Genomic DNA, 26,038 nt, shown 5'->3' on the forward strand with positions numbered 1-26,038 from the left:
GAACCAGAGACCTTGGAGGATCCTTTCTGCTGTCATTCCCTGAGGCTAATCCTAGACATGTCAGCCTCGTTATTTTGTTCTTTCTAATAGTTTAGCATCATGACTTCTGAGTTAGGCACTCGGACTCACTATTCACTCTCTCTACCTTGTGCTGGAGGCCAAATGGCCGTGAAGGGCACCCTCAGGTTGGACCTTGAGTCTCTCTGGGCCTTCAGGAACCCAGAGAGGGGCTGCAGAGGCCCCCTGATGACTGGAAGGGGGAGGGGCCAGCCTGAAGCCACTACCTAGAACAGGGGCAGAGGAAGGAGTAGGGAAGGCACCCAGATAATTCAACCCCAAGGACAGGATTACAGTAATCCTGTTCTTGGGCAGGGGGAGCCCCCAGGGCCAGCCTGGGTGCCCATCAGACCCTGAGCCAGCCAGCCAGGAGGTGAAGGCTTATAGCTGGGGTCCCCAAGGGCCTTGCGGTCTGTGAGGAGTTGCTGAATCTGGACACCCGTGAGCTCTCGAGCTCTGTAGGGAGCCAGGCCTGGGGTCAGTGGGACTGGAACTGGCCAGACTGGTGAGGGCTGAAGGCTGGGACCCACCATCTCCTTCAAGTGAGGAGCCAAAAGAAGCCCTACAGCCACCACCCCCACTCCCTTGGCCCATTCCTCAGCGTCTGCTATGAAGCAGCCACCAAGGGGCAAGTGTAAGATCAAGCAAGCCCCTGCTTAGCAAACAGCCCTCAAGTCCCGGCTCCCATGGGCTCGGCCAGCTGCGCGACGGGGCGGGGGCAGAGGCAGCCAGGGCTGCCCCCGGCGGGGTGGGAGGGCTCAGCCAGGACCCGGCGGCAGGTGGAAGAGAAGCATTTGTCCAGGTGAATGTTGGCTGAATCCTGCCCCTCATGGAGGTTCCCTTGCCCTATCTGTACAGGGCGGAGGAGGGGGATCAGGCTCTTCCCAGGGGTCAGAGAGGGAGGCCAGCTCTGTGACAGCCTTGGGAGCCCTCACAGCAGTTCTGGACCTTTCTATGAGTCATGAACCCTTTTGGAACTGGATGAAAGCTTGGACCTTCCCCAGAAAAGAGCAACGACTACCAGCACCTCACAGGTTCTGTGCGAGCCCCACAGGCAGCCAGGGCGTGGGACCCACCCGGTGCATGCAGCGGGGTGCCCCGGGCTGGAAGCAGACAGGTGGACGAGCCGGACCCAGCCTCCAGGCTACGACAGACCTGGATGGCAGTGCCTGGGTTGGGACTGGGTTCCTCTGGCCCACAGCAGAGAAGCTCAGGCAGGTTCTCCGGAGGCAGGCCTGCTGCCCAAGCTGAGGGCCCAGAAACAGCTCTGGCCGCTTGGTTAAGACCAAGAATTCTAGAGCCAGACGAGCAGGGTGAAAGCTCTGGCCCTACCGCTTACTAGCTGTGTGCACTTGGGCAAGCTACTTACCCTCTCTGTGCCTCACTTTCATCTATAGAAAAAAGATATTCATAGTGTCTGTGTCACAGGGCTGTTGTGAGGACGAAATGCGTAAATCTGTGTCGAGCACCCAGCGCAGCGCCTGGCGCGTGGTGACCCTGCTATTTTACTGTCATGTCGAGGAGACTGGCCTCGCTCACTGGCGTGCGGAGATGGAGAGACCAGGGCACGGTCACATGGATGGAGAGACCAGGGCACGGTCTCTGAGATGGCTGCGGGTTCAAGAGCCCCGGACTCCCCCAGAGCGGCCAAAGGCAGAGCAGGCCTGGGGTGGGAGGGTGTGTCTGCACCCAGTACCTCGGGGAAGTTGCAGTTGGGCCAGGGGCTGTTGCAGAAGCCCCGCTCGTCACCCAGGCTGTAGTTGGCCGCCGACTCCACCACGTGGCACGCGTTGACCTGGCTGGCGCTGATGTTGTGCTCGTCCGCCAGGCAGCCGAACAGGTCCTTGGAGTTACACATGAACTAGGGGCAGGGACGGAGAGGAGAGGGTCAGCCGTAGGGGCAGCCCCTCTCCACAGGGCAGGGGGGCTTGCCCGCCCTGGTCTCAGGTGCAGCCTGACGCTGACCTGGGGGGCAGGAGCGGAGCCTGGAAGCGGCCAAGGGGCCGGCAAGGCTGGCCCAGCTGCCCAGGCTGGGGCTTGTAAACTTCCCCCGGGGACTTCCTGAGTCCTTCTGGTCCTTCTAGCCATGACAGCAAGGGACTAAAAGTCTGTGTGAGAGGCTTCAGGAGTCAAACCTGGATCCAGACCTGAGGGGAAGCCCCAATAAGAAATTCTGAGAAGGGAGGGCTCCAGGGAGATGTTGGGAGGCAGAGCCACCTACCATGTTGACAAAAGCCGACAGGAACACCAGGATGATGGTGAACACTCCGACCAGGGTGCTGTTCATCTTGGACCGCACAATCTTCCTGGAGAGGGTCTGCAGCGGGGCCGGGAAGAGCTGCATCAAGGAAAGAGGAGGGAGAGAGATACAGAACAGAGTTCAGTGAGGGCTCAACAGACTGCCATGGGAGCTGGGGGGCCTCCCTCCCCTCCACCTTTGTCTCTTGTCGGCATAGCCCCAGGGGTCTTTCTGAACTCCCTCCTCGTGCGCAATGGCTCACACCACTGAGCCCCTGCTCCTGGCCGACAGCAGCACAGACTCTGCAGCTGGTCAGGAGTGAGTCTACCTGGGAGAGAGGCATGGTGGCAGGAAAGATGCTATCCTGACCCCGGAAGAGGAAAAGGCACAAGAATCCGCCATGTGAATTCTGGGCTGGTCAGGGTTACAATCAGGGAGAGGTAGTAGATGGCAGTTAGGGAGGCCTGGATGGACCCAGAACTTTCCCAGGGAGGGTCAGAAGGCTCCTTGGCAGGAGGGAGCTGTGGGTCTGAGGACTTGGAGAAAACTTGGGGTCTGGAGGGAGGGGACGGGTTTGTGAGAAGCAAAGTAGCATGTGAGCAGGAGGGTGGGGCCCTGGACAAGTGACTTAAGTGAACTTTTTTCTCAGGACTCCCATTCATCTCCCGCTTCTCTCACCTAAGCCTCCCTACGTTTCCTTCAACTAGACAAACGGCATGTTCATGCAAAGACCCACTGCAGTTTTGGTAACTAAATGACCCAGTCCACCATATCCACACAGTTGGCTTGTCCACCATGGCGGTTGCCAGGGGTGAGGGCAGAGAGGGGTTATTGCTTAATGGGTATAGAGGTTCCGTTTGGGAAGATGAAAAAGTTCCGGAGATGGACGGTGATGATGGTGCACAACAGGGTGAATGCATTTAATGCTGCTGAACTGCACATTTAAAAAAGGTTATAGTGGAGAATTTTGTATTATGTACATTTAAGAAAGAAAGCAAAAAGACAACCCAGAGAACAGGAGAAAAAGGTTGCCAACCATATATGTCTAATAAGGGTCTTGTAACCAGAATATAGGAGTCCCCTCTTATCCCTGGGGGATGCATTCCAAGCCCCCCTCCCCCCACCGCGACTAGATGCCTGAAATTGTAGACAGTGCGGAAATATATATACATTATGTTTTATCCTATATATACACACTTAGGATAAAGTTTAATTTATAAATTAGACATGGTAATGGCTTAATAACAATAAGAAAATAAAACAATTACAGAAAAATACTGTAATAAGTTATGTGAATGTGGTCTCTCCTCTCTCTCAAATCTTATATCTTATTGGATTCGCCCTTCTTCTGCTGATGATGTGAGATCATAATACAGCAACGTGATGCGAGGAAGTGAGGTGAGTGCCGTAGGCATTGTGAGGTAGTGTTAGGCTCTGACTGACCTTCTGACAATATGTCAGAAGGAGGATCATGTTTCCAGACCACAGGAACTGAAACCACAGAAAGTGAAATCATGGATAAGGGGGGACGACTGTATACAAAGAGCTCCTACAACTCAACAGTAAGACAACCCAATTTAAAAATAGGACAATGGGGGCACCTGGGTGGCTCAGTCGGTGAGCATCCGACTTCAGTTCAGGTCATGATCTCATGGTTCATGGGTTCGAGCCCCACATCGGGCTCTGTGCTGACAGCTTAGAGCCTGGAGCCTGCTTCAGATTCTGTGTCTCCCTCTCTCTCTGCCCCTCCCCTGCTCATGATCTGTCTCTATCAAAAATAAATGCTTAAAAAAATTTTTTTAAATGGGACAATGAGTTGAAGAGGTATTCCTCCAAAGAATCTATACAAATGGCCAATGAACACGCAAAAAGGTGTTCATCGTGAGTCATCAGGGAGATGCAAACCAAAAACACCCACCAGCATGGAAATAATCAAAAAGTCAGTTGATAACAAGTATTGGTAAGGATGTTGGGATATTAGAGCCCTCATCCATTGCTGGTAGGAATGTAAAGTAGTGCAGGTGCTGTGGAAAACAGGTTGGCCATTCCTCAAAATGATACACATAGTTACATACGATCCAACAACTGTACTTCTAGGTATGTTCCCAAGAGAACTGAAAACATAAGCCCATGTAAAAGCTTGTATGCAAATGTTCACACCAGTACCATTCGTAATAGCTTAAAAGTGGAAACTACCCAAATGGATAAATGAAATGTGATATTTCCACACAATGGAATATCATTTGGCCATAAAAAGGAACAAAACGTTTTACGGGTGAACCTTGAGAGTATTATGCTACGTGAAAGAAGACAATCACCAAAGGCCACATGTTGCAGTTCAGGCAAGTTCACACAGACAGAAGTAGAGCGTGAGGCTGCCAGGGGCCGCTGCTGACAGGCATGGGGGGGGGTCTTTTCAGGACGACGACAGTGTTCCGGAATTATAGTGCTGAACAGTTGCCCAACTTTATGATATACTAAAAACTACTGACTGACAGTTTCATCCGCCTTCATTAAGGTGCATGTTATAGATGTGAATTGTATCTCAATAAAGCACATTTTAAACAGCTCTTACCAGCTGCCTGACCCTGGGAAATCATCAAGGGCTCTGAGCCCCAGCTTTCCCATCGATAATAGGGGTGATCCATCTCCCAAGGTGGTCATGAAGACTCGATGAAATGATGCATTTCTAAGTGCTCATGAGCTACTAAATTCAATAGAAATTTTAGTGAATATTTGCATTTTTAAAGAGCTCTATTGCCAGTAAGAATGAAAATCCCTGTTTCCTATGAAAGGGCTTTTTTGGTTTGCAGAGGGGGAGCGTGTCCTGGCACTAGTTTGAGGACCCCACTCTGAACTAGCATGACATGGTTTCTAATTTTTGTCTGCTTAAAATGTTGCCATTCCTTCCTATCCCCCAACCCATGTTATTTAAATCATTTCAGTTCCGATCACCCTATCCGTCAATTGAAGGGTTTCTTTCATCACTTTGCACTCACCAATGAAATGTAGGCAGAGGTTATTAGTTATGAGAAACTGGCGCGGGAACAGGATATGCACCCGGGTTTGCTTCCTGGTGATGGTGGGACCAGGAGCCCCACAGGGGCCACCCAGAGGCCGGGAGAAGAACTGCAGGCTATTTTTAAAATGCAATCTAGAAAACAGTTCTTCACATCTGACTTTTAATGCACTGGCTCGCTACAAGCCGCTTTCCCTTGTCATCCTTTAAAAAAGACCTGCTTTTCACTTTAAAGTTTCAGGTAGGAACCCAATAATTGCTACTATGAAATCTCCAGAAGATTTGATATCCTGCTCTGGCATCAGTTGATACAGAGTATGTCATCTCCTGTAATCACCAAGGTCACCTGTATGTTGACCCTAACCCCCATGAGCCTCTTCACCTGGACAGAGGTCTCTCGCAGAGACACATCACAGTGGCCACCAGATCCTGGAGACTTTTTTTTCCAGCAGGATAACTGTGCCTGTGCAAACAATTGTTCAATGCCTGCTCACTCACAATTACAGCTCAGAAAAACAACTGATTAAAAAAATAATAAATTCTGAACCAGTACGTTCCCAGTCCAATGAACTCAAATCAATCCAACATGAAATACAGGAGTGGGGACATAATTAATAAACCACAACTGGGGTGAAGGACAGTTTGGATCCCGGCTTCTCTGAAAACCTCCAAGCAAATCGATGCCCAGCCTGGGGCCCTGGTTCCCTGCCTGTGATGTGGGGTCAGGGTATTTCAGACATGAAAAAAGGTGATGAAATCTAATGGGAAATAAATTTAAGAAAACAGCCTTTTTGGCAGGAAACTGATTTTAAAAAGCAGTAGCTCCTACTTTGTGACTTTTTTTTAAGATATGAAAATTTCAGAGGCTAAACAAGGAGGGCAGAAGTTGACCAGGCTCCACACCACTGCTCTCCCTGGGGTCACATGGACATATTGACAAAGGCAGTGTCTTTGGGAGGAAGGACTGTGGCTGCGGAGTCCAGAATCACTGGGGTTTACATCCCAGCTATGCCACTTCCTAGCTTCAGGGCTTCAGGAAAGCCGCCTAATGTCTCTGAGCCTCACCGTCCTCATCTGCAATGTGGATGTGATACAAGCCACCTTCGAGGCTTAGGAAACACAGCTTGAAGTGCACAGCCACGATCTGGACCCTCTAGAGTCCGGGCTGCCTGACGCAACAGCCAAGGGAGGAATCAAAGATATGCCTCCTGGGATGAAGCGCTCTCTATCCCCAAAGGAACGCGTGTCTGGCAAAGTGCATCCTCTCCCTAACAGACAAAGCACGCCCCTGAGCTTGCTAGAGGGTGAGTGTGGGGGCTCGAAGGTTCCCCACAGGACAGAAGGTACCTAAGAGGTACGAGGTACTGTTGTGTGGTGAGACACTACCCTGCGACAGTGGCCAGGCTGGGGTGGTAGGAAGAAGCGCCAGCAGGGCAGGGGGAGTGGCGGGGGACTCGGTCTGCAGGGAGGGGGAAGAGGTTTCTGCTGACTGCACAGAGCACACAGAGCCCAGAAGCAGCCCCAGTCACAGTTCCCAAGGGCTCAGGCAGCCAAGTCCCAGGAGTCCGTTGGGAGACCAGCTCAGAGGAGCCAGCAGCCTGGAGGATGATGGAGATTTAAATACACACATGTATACACATGTGCACACAAGCGTGCACACGCGCACGCACACACACACACACACACACACACACACACACACACACACGCCAAGAACTATGTGGCCAAGTACTCCTTCTGTGACTATCTACTCACAAGCCCCAAAATGCAGGAAAGGAGTCTGGCCTTCCAAGTAAGGAAATGCTAAGGAGCCCTAGTAAAGACCGGGGGCCCAGACCAGAGTGTGGGGGAAACAGGGAGCAACCTCTCCTAGCCCTCTGAGCAGCAAAAATGCTGGCACTGCCATCAACAGGCATGGGATGATGGGGCAGAAGCCACAGGGAAGCTGATGGAATGGTCAGAGGTGCCCAAAGAGAGAAGAGGCTGTACTTAGGAAACATGACTGAGCTCACCATCCCTTGAGGTAATCAAGCAGAGGCCGGCCCATCCTGGTTATCATAAAGGGACTCCAGACTTAGGTGGGTGTCTGGGCTGCTTCATTGCTCCAGCCAGTTCTGATTTGAGATTCTCTGAGTCTGTGGACCCTTGTGTGATGGCAAGGAGGGATTCAGCATGGCTTTTTCTTTCTTTTAAAAAAAGTTTTTTAATATTTATTTTTGAGAGACGGAGAGAGACAGAGCATGAGCAGGGGCATGGCAGAGAGAGAGAGGGAGACACAGAATGTGAAGCAGCTCCAGGCTCTGAGCTGTCAGCACAGAGCCCGACGTGAACCATAAGATCATGACCTGAGCTAAAGACAGATGCTTAGCTGACTGAGCCATCCAGGCGGCCCTCAGCATGGCTTTTTCCAAGGCAAGCAGCTCTGGGGCCCAGGGCAGCACGGATGCCAGGGAAAGGAGGGGTGACGTGAGAAGATGCTCAGATTGGCCCTCTGAGACAGCAACACCAGAAGAAAAGGAGTGCTCAAGAATGACCCTTAGGGCAAAGCCTCCCAGAGACCGAGGGGCCCTGAAGGGAAGCTGATGCTCTGAGCAGCGAGACCAGGAGACCAAGGCACCAGGTTAGCCTCAGATCTAGGTGGGTCTGTGAACCAGATCACGCTTCGTCAGGAGGGGACCAGACAGGCCCACAGGGAAAAGGCCACTGGAGCACTTGGTAGGAAGTTCCAGAAGAACTTTCCCACAGAAAGGACCCAGGAAGCCAGTCCCTGACAGTGGCTCAGATGACTAAGTTGGCTAATTCAACTTACTCCATTGACACGTTCTTCACATTTCTCTCTTCAAAACGGTGAAAACACAGACGTTGGAGCAAGTGAGGCCACGTTGTATTTGGGGAAATGAGAAAACAAATGGAATAGAGAAAGAAACCATGTCTGACAGAGCTGCCTGGGTCTGGACCCGCTGGGCTCGTGCCGCAGGTAATTCAGAACTGTCGTATCTCATCAGAAAGCCACTACCCGTGACTCCTGAAAACCGTGGAAGAAAGATGAGAAATGTCTGGGTTCTGGGAAAGGCCAAGTGTTTTCAAAGGGAAAACAACGACACGGAAAATTCCAGTTCAGTCAGCTTCAGGGCAATACCTTGCAAGGGTGATAAAATCAACTTTTAGTCTGTCCATCTGCAGGCAGTGTGCGGTGGGGTCCGGGACAGGTGGTGCCAGTCACCCTGCTGCACAGACGCCAAAGGAGACGTGCCCCTGTCATACCTCAGTGCGCAAACAGTTCATCCCCATGAAAGAAGAAAGGATAATGAAATGGGGGGAGGAGTTCAAACTACAAACAACTTCTCGGGTGGGGTCTCCCTTCCAGAAAGTGGAGAAATGTTGAGAAGATGGCGGCGCATCAGAGGTGGTAGAGGCAGGGGTGTGGGAGAAATGCAGTGAGGACCTCAAGGCGGGTATTACAGCCCACTTGACTCCTGGCCCAAAGGCCCAAACTCGCAGGTGTCAGATTTGCTAAGCCAGGGAGCACTTTTTCCTAAATAGTTTACAAAAGCTCTGTATCTATAATATGGGAGCCACGGCCTCTCCTGGTTGAGGGGTGTGTGTGTGGAGGGGCAAAGGGTGGAGTGGAGCGGTGAGGGGGGGCACAGGCACTCCATCCACCAGCCTCTCCCCCTGAGGGAGCCCTGGCTGCCTCAGAACTATCAGAAAATCACTGAGCTGGAAAAGGAATTGAGAATGAGATTATTGAAGGTGACATTGATTACAAAATAGAGTTGATAAAACACAGGGAGACGTGGCGGGGGGGGCGGTGGGGAGCGCCTGGGTGGCCCCGTGGGTTAAGTATCCAACGTCGGCTCAGCTCATGATCTCACGGCCCATGAGTTCGACTCCCACCTTGGACTCTCTGCTGACAGCCAGAGTCTAGAGCCTGCTTCAGATTCTGTCTCAGGCTGTCTCTGCCTCTCCCCTACTTGTGCTCTGTCTCTCTCTCTCTCTCTCAAAAATAAAAACATTAAAAAATTTTTCAAAAGAACACAGGGCAGCAGAAATGATTTTCATAAATAATCTTGAACAGTGGCAAAAAGAACTCACTGGACCAAAATATTAACTCAAAATGGCCAGTGCAGGTGGGGCAATGAGCCTTCCTCCCCTCCCCTCCCCCCTCCCCCCTCCCGTTGGATCTCCGTGCCCATCAGAGAACACAAACCAAATTAAATCGGGGGAGCTCCGATTTCTCAAAGCACCGAACAGGAAAGAGAGAAGTCTAGATTCCAATTTTAAAATTGTAGACTACATATAGCTTCGATTCGGACTTGAATAAGCTCATTGAGTACCTCAAACAATGACTTTGCTTCAATTTGTAACTTAAAAAGAGAGAAGATTCTTTTGATGTTCATAAAAAGAATGCTTTCAAGGCCTTTTTAGCTAGGGTGTGCCTTTTTTTTTAGGTTGTTGTGACTGTATCGTGGTAAAATATATGTACTGTAAATTCTGCATTTTGGGTGCTGGGGTGGCTCAGTCGGTTAAGTATCCGATTTCGTCTCAGGTCATGATCTCACGGCTCATGAGTTCGAGCCCCATGTCAGGCTCTGTGCTGACAGCTCAGAGCCTGGAGCCTGTTTCGGATTCTGTGTCTCCCTCTTTCTCTCTGCCCCTCCCCCACTCACGCTCTGTCTCTCAAATTAGTAAATAAACATTAAGAAATTATAAAAAATGCATTTTAATCATTTTTAACTGTACAAATTAGTGGCATTAATTATATGCATAATGTGCAACCATGATCTATTTCCAAAATGGCCTAGTTCCAAAACCCTTCCAACACTCCATCCGGAAACTGCACCCCTGAAGCACTAACTCTCCATTCCCCATCCTGCCAACCCCAGGACCCTCTCTCTGCTTCCTGCCTCTGTGAATCTGCCTATTCCAGACATTCTATATAAGCAGAACCATACAATATGGGTCCTTTTGAGTTTGACTTCTTGAAGCAGGTTTCCAAGGCTCATCCACTTGTAGCGTGTGCCAGAATCTCACTCCCTGCTGTGGGTAGGTAACAGTCCATCATATAGATACACCACTTTTGTTCATTTCTTCATCTGCGGATGGACATTTGGGTCGTTTTCCCCTTTGGCTACTGTGAATGTACCATGTCCTTTCAGAGCCCTGAGATACAGAAAGTGAAGGTGCACCTGGGGGTGAGGTGTAGGGCAAGGCAATAGCAAGACCAAAAGGGCAGGAGGGGACAGAACCCAGCCTTGAGGAAGGAACTGGCGAAAAGGCAGGGAACCAGGATTAAACCCTACGATGCAGTGAAGTTGCTGGCCAAGCACACAGCTCAGCTTGCCAACCGACTCAGGCCCAGCCTGCCCCTCTCTGGGTGTTGCCTTCTGCATCTGCTCAGAGGGAGGGCTAAACCACTCCAGATGATTCCCAGTGGGGGCTGGGGGGGGGCCTTCCAGTTCTGACAATTAGTCCACCAAGACTAATTAATTAATTAAAGAATTAACAGTCTAACAAAATACCCTGCTTGGAGGGTGGGGAGAGAAAAGGATCTTTGGAGGTGACAAAGGTCCAATCCTTCCAGAAGAAGAATGTGGTTCCAACTGCAGTGTATGTAAGGATGCTGTCAGAGCCTGCCTCCCACCCTGCCCGGGGCTTGGCTCCAAGTGCGTGTTGGGGAGGAGCAGAGAAATAGTTACAGCAGAAGCCAGAGGGGCTTGTTCCTGCCTGCGGACAGAGTGCTTTCTGGGCCCAGGCTGTCCTGTCAGGGAAGTCTTAAAACACTAGGGAAAGAAATGACGGAAAGGTTTGGTGGACAAGGCGAAGGGGAACCTGAGTGAGTTCCACCACAGACCAGAATGGCTTGTGGCCAGGTCTCCTGACAGGCACAGCCTGGGGCGGGTGGGACACAACAGGCCTAAGAGCCGGAGGGAAGAAAAACACACAATAGGGTTTCGTGCTCACATTATTAGCTGTGTGGCCCTGTCTGAAACACTGAACCGCTCTGGGCCACTGTCCTCATCTATATGATGGGCAGTTCCAAAGGCATCATCCCTGTGGTCCCTCCAGAGCCAGTTCCAGGCACATGGGGACACTGAAGGGGTGTTGAGAGAGGTCCTTCCACACTCAGTCTTTCCGCAAATGTTTACCAACCACTGCTCCACGCAGGCATTGTGCTGGGTGCCCTTCCTTCTGCCCACTGGATACCATGGGGACAGACGGAAGAGGCAGGGACATTACCTCCTGTTGCAAAGATTTGCAAAGGCAGATTAAAGTAGCCAATACAAATAAGGCTCCACTGACTAAGTGCTCCCTCTAGTCGAGCTTGCCGCCAATGCCGATCAAGGGTCGTGCCCGGCATACTGTAGCCCTGGTCCCGAGGGCGACTCCTGGGCTCCCGGGAGGAGCTCCTATCAGTGGGCCGGGAAGGGAGGAAAGGCGGCAGCTGGGGGCTCAGGTGCGAGCTAGACTCACCTTCACGCAGGAATAAATCACGGACACAAATACCACCAAGGTCAGCAGCAGGAAACAGGTCAGGTAGAAACTCAACATGAACACGGAGCTGGAAAAAGAGAGGAGGTGGGGAATTCTGGGGCCCTGAAAACCTCTGGAAGGAAAGGGAAGTTGCTCCATTTCCCCTAAATCCACTGCCCAGTCTATTCTAGCCCCTGACTCACAGAGAAGGGCTTAAACAGCCTTTCGAACTGATTCAGAATCCCTCCATAATGGTCTGGCCCCTGTCCTTAGCACCACCCCACACCTCCCTGTGGGGGGCATAAGCTTGGTGGGGCAGGCGGGGGGGGGGGGGGGCTAAATGGAGAAGCGAGTGTCACCTGCTCAATATTTTGCCTAACTAAGGACTTATTTTAAAAATCACCTGGTTATTCCCTCCAAATAGTTACTCAGAGCTAGGATTAACCGTGAAGGCCAGAAACTGATTTGATAAACAGCCATCAGTTTTAAAAATGCATTTCTCAGCAGTCCAACCAGACACTCTGAGAAACAGCAGTGATGTATCCCTCTGGAGGACAGAGTCCCTAACTCTTGTCTCCTGCCAGGCACCACACCAAGTCCTACTCAGCTTTGCTCCCCTATTCCTTGCCAGGTCAGCAAGAAGACGCAAGGAACTGCCCCACCCCCACCTCTGGTCCCAGAGGCAGATCACAGGTGATCTTCACCACGGCCAGAGTTGTCAGACAAAAGAGCTGCCAGTGACTTTCCATCCAGAACCTCCGTTTGGCCCTCCTGGGGCAGGGGCTGGCCGAAGCACACCCCATCCTATCAGGAGACCACAGAAGTCCTTTTTCCCTTTCCCAGAGTGAGAGTGGCCTGGAGATGCCAGGTGTTGTTAGCCAGTTAAAGGCAAGTGGATGACTTGACAAGCAGGTGAATACCTCTAGAGAGGCCTTCAAAGGGCATCTTTGTTCCAGGCTCCCCCAGAAGCCAGCACTTAGATGCCTTAAACAAATAGAACAAGGGTAGAGAACTCTCTTCACAGGGAAAGAAAGACCTTTAAAGTGGCTTTTCATGCTTCTGTAGAGAGAGGACTGCTAGAGAAAGACTTCCCATCACTGCCTTGGCAACTCGGAGCTGCGGCCAGGGGGAATGAAGCCGCTGTTGGCAGAGCAGGGAATGAGAAAAAACCCAGCCCACAAGCCATGCTGCAGAAAAAGAAAAGTGGCCCGAGGCAAGGTTATGCTCCCAAGCTAACTGGACTAGCAGGTACAATGGGACAGAAAGACTAGGTTGCTTATTTATACCTGTAGCTCCATTTCAATACCAGAAAAATTGGGTCCTGTGCTAATAAGGGCCCACAGTCCCACCAGCCTTGCACCACCCCCATGTGGGGGGCAATGGGCATTAGCTACACAACCAGAGTGGAACTGGCTGCCAGTGTCTGGTATCCTGACAGAGTCACAGCAGGTACAAGTGAAAAGGCCATCTCTGCAACAATGTGTCAATAAAAATGCAAGGCTTTGAGCACCAAGACACGAAAGCATCATGTACCTCCTGATAACACGTACTAAGAAGGACATATCACTTGTGTAGGGTTCTTGTCAAAAATGTATAACCTCAGTCTAATCGTGAGAAAACATCAGACAAGCACAAATTGAGACATTCTGCACATTAATTGGCCAGTACTCATCAAGGGTGTCAGAGCCACAAAAGACAAGTAAAGGCTGAGGATGTACCACAGATTAGATGGGGCTAAGGGACAGAAGAAGTAAATGCGATGTGGGATCCTGGACTGGCCCCTGGACACAAAAAGGCCATTAGGGGGAATATTGATGGAATTAGGTTATAGTTACTAGTGACTAGTATCACCCCAGTTACTAGTATCATGCCAGTGTTAATCTCCTAGTTTTGACCATCACACGGCAGTTATGTAAGTGGTCAATGTTAAGGAAAACTGGGTGAAGGATGTACAAAAACTCTCAATAGCACTTTGGTCACTTCTCTGTATGTCTACAATTATTTCAAAATGAAAGGTAGGAGACATTGGGATGAGGGGTCCCTTCTGGACGCAGCTGGACTTAGGAGACATAACTAAACACAACCAGTGGGTCCTGGGTAAATCCTGGTGATGAATAAACTAAGAGTAGAAGACGTTGGGAGACAATTTTGGAAATCTGAACATGGACTTTGGTGTTACACGACTGCAGAGAAGCGCTGCTAATTTTGTCTGGTGTATAAGGCACGGTGGTTAAGAAGGGAAAGCCCTTAAAATAGGTATGTACTGAGGGATTTTGGGGGGAGGGGAATGTCCTTTTGTCTAAAATTTAAATAATCAGAAAAGAAACACATAAATTGTAAAATACCAGCAATAGTTATATCAGGGGATGGGTGCTGCTTGTACTAATTACTTTACTTTTCTGTGTGTTTGAAAGATTGCATACTAAGTAACAAATATGTGTATAGACATATGCACATACACACAAAGGTATACACACACACGCAAACATACGTGGAGTGGTTATCTTTCTTGCTTCAGTGTCACTCTACTGTGACTTTGTCCTTAACACTTCATTTCCAAAAGCCTACTGGCCACATCACCGTGGTTCCCTTAGAAGCCAAAGGCCTCTGTCAGAGACACATCCAGCCCTTGGAAGCATTCTGGAATATCTCTTTGAGAAAAGCCAACAGAACCAGAAATCCATTCTTTGAAATACCCAGAGTCACAGAAAACCTTTTATCTCTTGAAGATGTATTGATGTTTTTGCATGAACCAAAGGTCACACAGAAGCAAACCTGAGTACTTTGGGTGATTTAATGGGCCGCAGCAGTGTGGATACAATAGGGCAAGATGCCAAAGTGTCGACACGGAGTCTCTTGTGCAGTGAGGCAGCGCCCAGAGAGAAGTCTCCCACCCTGGAACAAGCACCTCACCTCTCTGTCACGGGGGAGTCAGACTTGTAGCTTCCCGGTCCCACCGAGGACACATTTGGAAATTTCTCCCTTCTCCATGACCTCCCCTTCCAACCCTGGGGCCCTGCAGTCAGAGGGACGGTACTTACTGGGGCACGATGGTGATCTGGACAAAGCAGATGAAGAGGAAGACAAGCGAGGCACAGGCCACATAGGCACCGAATCGGTCATCCACCTGCTTGGAGTACTGAGAAGGATGTGCGGGGTGAGAAGGGTGGAGACATCTGGCCCTGCCTGCTCCAGCCCCCCTCCCCTCAGACACTTGCAAGACCTGGGGACCTGGAAGGACCAGCAGCAACCTTGATGCTCAAGAAACCAGTCCAAAGCACCATAAAGTGGTGCCTGTCGGGGAGGACAGTTGAACTGTGTTGAACCAGAAACTTCCTGCAGGCGAGGTCACCATGAGAGTAATTCATCACGATCAGGGCTCAAATCACTGAGTGCCATCTACATGCTAGGGCATGTACCAGGTCTATGGCCTCCTCACGCATGGACGTAGGTACAGGACTTGTGTAGCTGCCACTTCCCAGGTGAATGAGCTGGGGCTCAGAGGGGACATGAGGCTCACCCAAAGTCACAGAGATCATCTCTAAGGGCCTGGCTCCCAGCCCGGGCTCCTCCTAAGACACCAACAGGCGGTGGGAGCAGAGGCCGTGCTGGCGGAGTCACCAGGGAGGGTGCTCCGTGACTCCATCCATTTACAGCAGGTGAACAGTGCTTGCCTCCCAGGTTTGCCTCACTTGACAACGATGTGTGTTCACACAAGGTCATTTTAACTGAACACTGGGAACACACTGTGTCGTGGGCAAAGACCCTGGACCAAGGTCTGGTTCTGGCCCTGTCACTACTTCACTGGTGGCTTAGAGCAAGCCGCCCAACCTCTCAGACACAATTTAAGGAGATGGACAAAAAGATCTCGGCTGACTGCCCCTTCCAGTTTTTTTCCAGTGTGCCAGAGGCAGCTGGGAGGCCCACTGGTGATGATAATGATAACAATACTACCAACAATAAAAATAATATCAACAGCAATAGACATTCACGGAATATCTATATGGCCAATACTATTTTATGTCATATATAATATAGACTTATTTAATCCTCGCTATGACCCTATGAGAAGGTATGTTAAATATCCCCATTTTCCAGATAAGGAAATGAAAACAAGAGGAAGTCAAAACTTCTCTCTTCTGACCATGGAAATCCCCCTAAAATCTCCATCTCCTAGGTAGAGCAGCATCAGAGCAGAGGAAATGGAGATGAAAGAAAGGGCTCTTTCCATGGTGATGGAGAGGGGAAGGGAGCCTCCTGTTGCCCTGTCCTCTTCCTCCTGGTCCTGGTTCTGCCCAGGGCCTCCTTCCCACCCAGCGTGCTGTACCTTCTTCTCTAAGTCAGGCTCCCTGAAGGTCAAGAGGAACTTGCGGACATGCTCAGACCGCAGCCTGTCGATGCTCCTGGCGTCAATGGCACGGCCCAGGAATTCGTCCACTTCATCCTCTGGGTTTGCACTTTCCTGGGCGTTCCTGGGAGCAAGAGGTGCAGACACACGACAGGCTGACCACCAGGGGGCGCCACAAGAGGGCCCGCTTGGCCCCATGCACCCAGACCCATCAGAAAGGCCCTAATAAGGATGGGGAAGCTGGGACTGAGACGGGGAACCCTCGTCCCCCCGCCTCTTAACTGCACACACGCACAGAGAGCTGCCAATGTCAGACCCGCTGGCTGAGGGGCCTCGCTGACAATAAGGCTTTTCTGACTCTACTGATACATTATCATCATATAATATAACTTATCATCAAAGTTTAATTGTTTTTCCCCACAGCTAACAGTCTCTGCTCTTCACTCTCCAGCGGTACCATCATCCTGAAATAAAGGCCAAGATCTGGAGGCAAGATGCTGCCCCAGGGGCTGTGAGCTACCCTGCCTGGCTCAGGGCACCCTCTGGGAAACTAACAGCCCTACTTTTCAAGGTAATGCCTAGCCCTTGGGTGGGGTTTCTGACGGCCCCTAAGAACTGGGAAATGGAAGAGGAAGAAGAGGACATTCCCTCAAGCACCAGGATGTGGCCAGACCCTGGAGACCAAGGTGCATGGTCTACATTTTGCTGAGAGCAGCAGGCGTGTATATGTGTGAGTACACACAGGCATGTGAAGAGCATGCACGTGTGTACTTGTGAGTGCACACGTATGTGCATGCATTTGTCTGTGGGGTGAAGACTACAGGCAGTGCCGAGCCCAGCATGCCGCCCTGGGCCCCTGGGCTGCCCGTCTGTCAGCTGCAGCTCTGGTCATTCTCAGCCAAGGCTGTGTGGGCTCGCTCCCTAAGCAATGTGGTATAAGACACATTTGGGGCTCTCCGCCAGGCCAAGAGAGCAGGAATAAAGAAGGGCACATTACTCACTTGTCCTTAGGGTCTTCGAAGCCCTAAAAGAGAGGGACAGAGAGAGAAGGAAAGGAGTATGAGAACAGAGAGGACTAAGAAGTGAGGCTTCCAGAAGGGACTACGGGAAGGCTGCATCCCACAGACTCGACAGCTCACCGAGGAGTCTGCACAGAGAGAGAAGGTCACTCAGGGGATCGTCCTTCCTCCCTTGGCGAATACAGCCAGGTTCTTCCTCTGAGAGAGGCTCTGTGCTACATGCTGGGGGCACACTGTGATTTCATGTCACCCATTGGCAAAACTCATGCCTGTCCCCACATCCAAGTCCCCAAACCCTCTTCCCCAGACCCTGGGCTTGGTGGGTCCCTCTCAATTCCACCACTTACTCAGATGGGAGAGGAGAAAGCACTGGGTGACCACTGCCCCCAGCCTAGCCTCACTGAGCACACAAAGCCTGGGAAGTCACATGTTTTGCGTTGAAGGAAGTTAGACTCCAATTACCTTAACAGCTTTCTTAGCACCTGAGAACCAGCATGTTCTGACAGAGCCAGAACTGGTTGGCGTAAGAATGCTGCCTTCCAAGGGTTTCACAGCGGCTCACATATACAGGGCAGGGGTGAGTGTGAAGGTCCCTTATTGGTCACCAAACTCAAAGCCCTATTTATCTATGATGCAGTCCAGAAAGGGACAGATGTGCCTCAGGGTGTGACCAGCTGTGCAGAATGGAGGGCGGGTTCCCTAAAATGGGAAAGAGGTGTAATCCGGGAGGTAGTGGAGGAGGTAGCAAGCGGCCCTAGGGCTGTGTCAGGCAAGGCTCCGCTTGCTAGGGCAAGGGCAGAGTGGGACGTGTGACCTTTTAGGGCCCGGTGTGGAACACACTGCTGGGCAAACATGGAGGTCAGTGAAAGCCAGGTGAATCCAAGTCCAAATGAACAGACTGCTCTTCATGCACGCTGCAGACGTAGCTTCAAACAGATGTGGAGTCCACATCACACCCCGTGCTCTGTCTGTTCTACCCCCCAGAGGAGGGCCCTGGGGGCCTTGGCAGCCTCTCGTGACACATCCAAGTGCCCAACTGTGGACCCCAAGCTCCTCCCAGGACACCTGGCAGATGTCTGCCCAGACAGTTCAGACCCTTCTTCTTGTCCTCTGAGAACCTTCGGGCCCTCTGTCCAGGCTATAAGACGTGGCCTGCTTCACCCTAACCCCAGGCTGGAGGAGTTGGTGTTAGTCAAGCAGGTGCTCCCCCGGGATCCCTCAGAGCACGAGCTTGAGTGGGCAGCACAGGGCCTGGACAGGCCAGCTCTCTGCAGAATTCGGTGAGATGCAGGCTCCGCGTTCCTCCACAGGGGCCGGCAAGGATCGCCCTCCGGGACTGAGGGGAGCCAGGCTGTAGTGTGCGTATGCTGGTCTCTGTAGCTCAGAAATCTACCTGACACGTCTTTAACAAACCTGCTTCTGACTCTCCCCTATGCTCCTTCGGTCATTTACCGGGGTTGGCTGGAGACCAGGTGCAAGGGATGCCATGTTAGTGCGGAGAGCTCAGCACTGGGTTAGCATGTTGGCAAAGAAACCACGGCAAATGGTCATTAAGAACTCAGTCCCACAGACAGGTTCAAGCCTCCCGACCTGCCTACTAGTTCTAGAACAACAGTCCTCAGCCTGGCTCAGAGGAGCCTCACATGGGGTCTGCCACAGCACTTTCGGGGAGCAGCTCAGTTCAAAGGGCTCTGTGTGGTACCCAATTCCCCATCCCTTGGCCCTGAAAGCAGGAACAGAGGCCATGGCCCCTCAGCTCATCGGCATGAGGCTCAGGTGAGGTGCACACACCCGCCCTGCCAACCTGCTGGCCTGCCCTGAGCGCCCAGGCTCAGTCCGCTGCCCCCAAGAGAACGGCGCCCTCCCTCCCCGGTTAGTGAGCAGATGCCCCTGCATGTCCTTGCTGTCAACCTCATTATACGCACCCTCAGGGACTTCACGGCACTTGTGCCTACACACACCAGAGCAGCTCGTCACGTTTTAAAAGCTGAGTAAAAGCCGAAACAAGATATAAAGAAATAAGAGTGCTGCCTACAGGTCAGTGTCCTCAGACATCACTTAATCTAATCCTCCACCCCCATCATCGGTGGAAGTCAGGGTAGCAGCTCCTCTTTGGAGCATCTTTCTGAAAGGTTTCAGGCAAGTTTAACACCAGAAGTCAGTGGTGCGCCCGGCGGCTGCAGAACCACCCCCTCAACAGCCTGGACACTCGGACTGGGTGGGCTGGGGGCTGGAAGTGGTCCTTCGACGCTGGGCTCTGGTGACTCTGCCCGGCCAGGATGAGGGATGGGAACTCTCTTCTCTGCCGCAGAGGTGTCCCCCGCCCTGCTCCTCCACACACCTTCCCGCCCCCAGTGCTGGCGAGGTGGCTGACGCCAGGGAGGAGCCTGGCAGCCGGTCTCCCCAGAGACAGCCCTTTCCCCAGGTACAGCCCTGCTGATAGTGCATCCAAGGCTCCTGGTCCTAACAACGATTAATGCATCTGCTAAACCAGTGCTTATGCTCTGAACTGACTCCTTTGGCACTCTGAAATAACTAGAGACTCTGCTTATACCAAATACCTCCAAAGGAAAAAGATTTCCAACTGTGTTAAACAGAGAAAGCCCACCAGGCACCCTTCCTGCCTGCTCGAGGCTCTTCTCCGTCTCCTCGTCCCCCCCTACTCTCCTGCTCAGCTCTGTCTTCTCCCTCCTGTCTTCCTGCTCCCCGCTCCTCTTCTCTCCCACCTGGACGAGAGCCTCCCTCTGCACCCTGCTCTCAGTGGTCCCCCTCTCCACTCACCCCCTCTCTGGACTTGGTCATGTGGACACAGAGTCCATAGGAGATTATTAAAGGGCTACGGTGAGAACAGAGAAGGTCCACCAACTGCTCTTTGCTTTGGGGAGACTTAACGTGGCTAGTGGCCTGGGCAGCACTGGCCAGACCTGTGGGAGTCCAAGTTCAAAGCCCTGGGGGAAGGCTGGGTCCCTCCCAGTCTGCTCCCTCATAACCTTTGTGTCCTACAAGTTGCTTCTTTACTGTCAAAAATTAAACGAGAGGTCTTGACTCAATTCATGTTTTGATCTTATACCTTGTCCTTGAACCTTTGTCATCTGTTATTTGCCAGTTAGCCGGCAGCAGAGTGGCTGGGTCCCCAGCCTGTGAGTTGGCTCAGCTGGATCCTCATGGAGTTTATCTATAGTCCCTGCTGCTGTAGCCAAAACCTACAGGTCCAACTATAGACCCCAAGTTGGGGATCCTAGTGGCAGCATACCCCACCTTCTTCCTGTGCCCTGGCGTGCACTCTCGTGTGTGTGCTCTCTCTCTCTCTCTCTCTCACACACACACACACACACACACACGCATGTGCGCGCACGCACAGGCGGCTCCCTGCACCCTCCTGCCTCACCCGTCCCTCTCCCACAGCAGGCGACTCCCGCCTGGGAGCCAGGCTGCCTGTGAGCTGAGAAGTACACTTGGACGTGGAAGCCAAGCTCTCTGATAAGAAGAAAAATACTGCTGCCGGACCCTGACTTCCGTCATCCCTCTCTCTCTTCTTCCTACCCTCTGGATTCTTTGTCATCACTGAGAGAAGCCAGACAGCACGTCCTGAATTAGCCTGTCCCTGGTGTGTGTTTAGGGACAGTGGGGGGTGTCTGTCCTCCGAGGCAGGTAGGGCCCCCTGTCCGCCCCTCACCCAGCCTGCGTGCCCCACTGGAGACCCGCAGTGAGCAGGGGCACTTCCCAGCACAGCGGGCAGAGGGGACCACCACCTCTGTCGAAAAGTACTGAGCTGGTCTCCGGGCAACTGAGCCAAAGGATGTGTTTCAGTTGCCCAAGAAGGGCGTCCAATATGCTGGTGCCCACCAAACAATGCCGCGGGGCCACTGAATGCTCTGGCTGGACTCAGGGGCTGCTTCTGGCCTGCAGGGCTCATGGAGGGATCCTGGGGCCTGACGTCAGGTGCTCTGGCCCTCCTAGCCCTAAGTGGCTTCTGGAGCACTCCAGGCAACACAAGGGGCCGGGCCCCGTCCTCACACTCGAGGAAGGCCCTAGCCCTGGAGAGTACTGTCTGTACACTGTCCTTGCTACTTACCATCCGCTTCATCTCCTTGGACACCTGGTTGCCCCCTAGGTGGTTGTAGAAGGGACGCTCAGCCCCCCAGTGGGGCGGGTTGTGCCCAATGGAGTTGGTTCTCTGGCGATTCATCTTGGCAATCATGGCCTTTTCTTCTTTCTGAGAGAGCAAAACAGATGCATCAGTCTGTGGGCAGAGCCTACCAGGTGAGCCCAAGTGGGGAGTATCTCATTGCTCCCAGGTGCCTGGCCAGGTTAGGGGTTAAGGTGGGTGCCCCTCTCTTCTGTGCACAGCCTGGAGCCTGGACATCTGCCAGCATCCGAGAGCTCACTTGAGAAAGCATCTTAAATCCTTCCAAATTCCCCAAGCTAGCCCTGGCTGGCCTAGGTCAGAGGCTGGTCTTGTGAGAAAGCAAAGAGGCTTTTCCAACTGTCAGTGGCATAGAATTCTCAGGGGTGGGCAGAGCCTGGGGCTGAGGAGCCCAGGGTGAAGGAGTGAGAGGAATCCCAGGATTCCAATCTCCGCTCAGCTTTTCCAAAATAGCCATGTTCTGCCAGAGGATGCAGCAGGACAGCCCTGCTGGCCAGAAGGCAGCTTCTACAAGTTTGTGTCACTAAAGCTTGAGATGCGAAGGCCAACATACATTGTACAAACACACAAGTGGGGCCTTGGCTGGCTCCCCACATGCCAACCATGATTTCTGTCCATCCAATGGGCTCAGAGTGGAGGGCTGGAGAGGCCCTGGGAGGACCTGAGGCAGTCTTCCCCCCACTTCCCTCTCCCAGCCTCGGAAGGGAACCCGTCAGATCAGGGACAGAGGGGAGGGGACACAGTCTGCCTCGGCTGACATTGCTCTGGATGCAGGGTGTCACGCTCTGTCTCCATTGCATCCTTCCTGGACCACTTGTCAAGCAGCTGGAAGAGCACGCCCACAGACACCAGGGTAGAAGGCGAGAGCCCTCTGCCAGCGTGGGGCAGGAAGGGGGGAATGAAGACCTTGTCAACGCAGCAGAGGGGAGGGTGTGGGGCGAGGGCCTGGAAGGGTGTCAGTTCACTTGAACTGTACTCAAACAGCAAGCAAATTCTCAAAAACGTGTCAAATAAACCATCAGGTTCTCCCCAGAGTGTCTAAACCCTCCCATCCCTCGTCATGGTCCGTAGGGGGCCTGACACAGCTCCCTGGAATGCGCCTACAGCCAGGCCCTGTCTCCAGGGCTGCGTTTCGACAGTGGACAAGGTGCCCCTGTGGTGTCCCTGTCAGGGCAGACACCTGTCCCAAGGAGCCCTGCCTCCCTTTAAAAATCGACCTTTGCTGTCACTCAAGACTTTCTCTGGACTTTTCTCCCAGCTTAATTTTATCTTTAGTCTAATACCTTTTTTTTTTAATGTTTATTCATTTTTGAGAGAGAGAAAGAGACAGAGCATGAGCAGGGAAGGGGCAGAGAGAAGGAGACACAGAATATGACACAGGCTCCAGGCTCTGAGCTGCCAGCACAGAGCCTGATGCTGGGCTTGAACTCATACACCATGAAATCATGACCTGAGCTAAAGTCGGACACTCAACCAACTGAGCCACGTAGGCACCTCTAATATCTTTTTTTTAATGTTAATTATTCTTTGAGAGGGAGAGAGCACGTGTGAGCACCCAGAGGGGCATAAAGAGAGGAAGAGAAAATCCCAAGCAGGCTCCACACTGTCAGTGCAGAGCCTGATGTGGGGCTCAATCCCACAACTCATAAGATTATGACCTGAGCCAAAACCAAGAGACAGACACTTACACAGCTGAGCCACCCAGGCGCCCTTAGTCTAACTTCTTAAGAAAGAAAGAGGGAAGATTTCTCTCTCAAAAGGTTCTGACCAATAGGTCAATTCAATGGAAAGATTCATGAGTAAAAGGCATTTTAATCTAGGGAGAAATAGAAAATGTTCTCATTCACTTTAAAAATTAAGAACATGGAACATGACACTATTAAAAATAGAACACTGAAGTCTGCTAATAATTCAGTTTTATATTTGGGCAAGTGTGGGTTGGGACAAAGCCAGGGGAAAAAGGGACTAGAAGGTGAAAGAGAGAAAGAACAAAGGTCCTCTTGAGAAATAAAGGTCTGAAGGGACAGGCAGAGACATATTGAGATGGAGAGAGAGAGGAGCTAATCCACCTGGTTCACACAACAGACAAGGGGCAAGGCAGAGAGGAAACCAGTGGCTGGAGATACAGTAGATGGTGGACAGATCTCCTGGTTGTTTCATTTCCATGCCCTGGCCTGCTGCTGCATGGCTGCTGATTTGAGGCCTGTTGCATTTTTGCAACAGAAGCAAAATGAAAACATTCCCTCTTGGCAGTCAGCAATTGCAAGGCCTCTGTAACTCATGTCCTTCTCAAGATGCAGGAACAAAGACTACGTGAGGAATTCACGACTTGACTCCAGGAAAGAGCAAGAAGAAAAGGAAGCAGCTGCCAAGAAACATTCCTCCTCCTCAGAAGAAGTCGTCCCACAACCCTGGGGCCCTCCCCCACCCTCCTGGCCCACCCAGCCCACCCGGCCCCTCAGCCCTTGGCAGGACCCGCTTCTGGGTGCAGCGCAGGATGAGGAAGGTCTCGATGCTGTGCTCCTTGAGGTAGGCATTGCGCTCGCCCCCACAGCCTGGCTCCACCTCGTAGTCGCCATTCAGGTAGTTGAGCGTGGCCTTGGTGATGTGGATGCGCCTGCAGGTGGGGAGGCCAGAAAACAGGACTTCAGAACTCCAGCCCTCATGCAGAACTACATGGTGACCAACTTGGTCACAGTTCAAACCCCAGGGCCCAAACCCTGGCTCAGATGCTAACCCCAACCTAGATCCCAACCTCAACACCCTGCACCTGACCCTTCCCACCTGACCACACCACACCACGTCCAAGCTATATCACCACCACCACAGAACAGGCCATTAGCCTGTCAGGAGGACATCAATGTTCTTTCAGCACAGGCACTGTTTCTCCCACTGGTCCCTGAGAGGTCATGTGCTCTACACCTATTCCTTGGAAATGTCGTGTTTCCTCACTCTGGTCCCTCAGCCTGGCTCTCTCCCCATCCGCACCTTCCTCGCCTGTCCGAATCCCACCCAGCCATCTTGCCCAGCTCACATCTTTTCCATCCCAGCTGCCCCCACAATCACTCATGGTTCCTCCCTCCTGCAGAACTCTACCCCATCTATCACATCACACAATAAGCTACCCTATTTTATGCAAATATCTTCTGGATAAAGCCTGGGCAAAGGTGGAGAGGCTGCTCCCTCCAACTTGCCATGGTGTGGTGCAAGTAGTTTGTTAAGGAGAGGACCTTCTACTAAAATCCTGCCGACCCTTGGGGCGCTTGGGTGGCTCAGTCGGTTAAGCGTTCGACTCCAGCTCAGGTCATGATCTCGTGGTTCGTGAGTTTGAGCCCCACATCGGGCTCTACACTGACAGCTCGGAGCCTGGAGCCTGCTTTGGATTCTGTGTCTCCCTCTCTCTCTGCCCCTCCCCTGCTTGCACTCTGTCTCTCTCTCTCTCTCAAAAACGAATAAACATTAAAAATAAATAAATAAATAAAATAAAACATTCTGCCAACCCAATCCTGCCCACCCCCGCCCCATGCCTCAGGACAGTCACCTGGAGTCGGGCTGGGTGGGAAGCGAAGCCTGGGCCCTCACTCACCCTGCCTTGCCTCCAGCTTCCATGTGGTTGGCCAGCGTGACGTCATTAGACCAGACGTCGAACTGCCACTTCCTGAGACCAAGGACACCGCAGTGTACTCGCCCGCTGTGAATTCCCACGCGCATGTTCACGTTCACCCCTGTCACCTCCCGGACCAACCTGGGGATGGAGCAGGGGTAAGGCTAGGAGAGGGTCGGGGGCCAGGCGCACAGAGTGGGGGTGAGGCTGGAAGGCACGGGGTCCGGGGGTATGACAGAAGGTGCAGGGGTCAAAGAGTCATTTCTCTCTGGTCCAGCCCACATCCAGAGTCTGAGACTGTTCCACATGATGAGCATGGCCTGGGCCCTGGTGCTCAGGTGCTGTAAGCAGTGAGGCGTTGCTTCCCGGCATGGCCACAAGGGGGCACAGCGCCTCACACTACAACCCAGGCCCCACAGCTTCCCCACCAAGAAGTAACTAAGGTTCCCTTGGCGACCCTCAAGTCAGTTCAGCTGTGTTCCACGTATTAGTGCCCACCAGAGCCAGAGAGGAAAGTTGTAGCTGCTTCCTACCCCATTCATATAATACTCGGATCTATCCACATTGCTGTTTCTCGGACGTTAGCAGGAAAATGGAGAAAGGTGGTTAACTGAGTTTCAAGAGCTGACATGTGTCCTGCTCAGGAGAGAAGGGGAGCCTGAGTAGGTGCAGGGGACGAGGGATGTTCATGTGCTGGAAGACAGCACCAGTCCCCACCTCGGTGACACATGCGCCACGCCCTGGGGTGCGGGCCCCCCGGGTAGACGGATGGGCCCTCTGCAGGATGGAAAGTGTGATGACAGCTCTATTGCTCTGGGCATGTGTCTGCGGCGCAGGGTCTGCAGAAGAGGGTACAGGTGCTTGGGGGGAGGGGGTGCATGGTGTGTACTCTTTGGGGACCTGGATGCTGATACCCTGGGACAGATCTAGTCAGCCAGCTGTGGGGCCAGCAATCTGACCTGGCTTGGAGAGCACCACCATGTGGACACGTGCCCTCCTCCCCACCTCACCAGCAAGAGGCTGACACCTGATACAGGAAAGACTGATGTCATTCGTCATTGCTCTAGTGCTGGGAAACCTCGGCTGTGGCTGTGCCTTCCATCCACAGTGCCTCTGGCCCCTTGCTTAGAC

General features: G+C 52.3%; 1 protein-coding gene across 1 annotated transcript in view; it reads right to left on the bottom strand.

Annotated features, from left to right (window-relative positions):
* Positions 1-26,038, bottom strand: part of ADCY5 (adenylate cyclase 5) — a 144,727-nt gene that overhangs the window by 13,885 nt on the left and 104,804 nt on the right. Inside the window, exons 6-14 of the mRNA XM_029939453.1 lie at positions 24,890-25,048; positions 23,779-23,920; positions 21,232-21,372; positions 17,139-17,161; positions 16,117-16,261; positions 14,831-14,928; positions 11,790-11,877; positions 2,279-2,395; positions 1,754-1,918 (exon numbers count right to left, since the gene is read on the bottom strand). Of these exons, the coding sequence (XP_029795313.1) occupies positions 1,754-1,918; positions 2,279-2,395; positions 11,790-11,877; positions 14,831-14,928; positions 16,117-16,261; positions 17,139-17,161; positions 21,232-21,372; positions 23,779-23,920; positions 24,890-25,048 (1,078 nt within the window). The remainder of the gene's footprint in view (positions 1-1,753; positions 1,919-2,278; positions 2,396-11,789; positions 11,878-14,830; positions 14,929-16,116; positions 16,262-17,138; positions 17,162-21,231; positions 21,373-23,778; positions 23,921-24,889; positions 25,049-26,038) is intronic.

This window comes from Suricata suricatta, chromosome 5 (genome assembly GCF_006229205.1).
Source record: "Suricata suricatta isolate VVHF042 chromosome 5, meerkat_22Aug2017_6uvM2_HiC, whole genome shotgun sequence".
Classification (NCBI taxonomy): Eukaryota; Metazoa; Chordata; class Mammalia; order Carnivora; family Herpestidae; genus Suricata; species Suricata suricatta.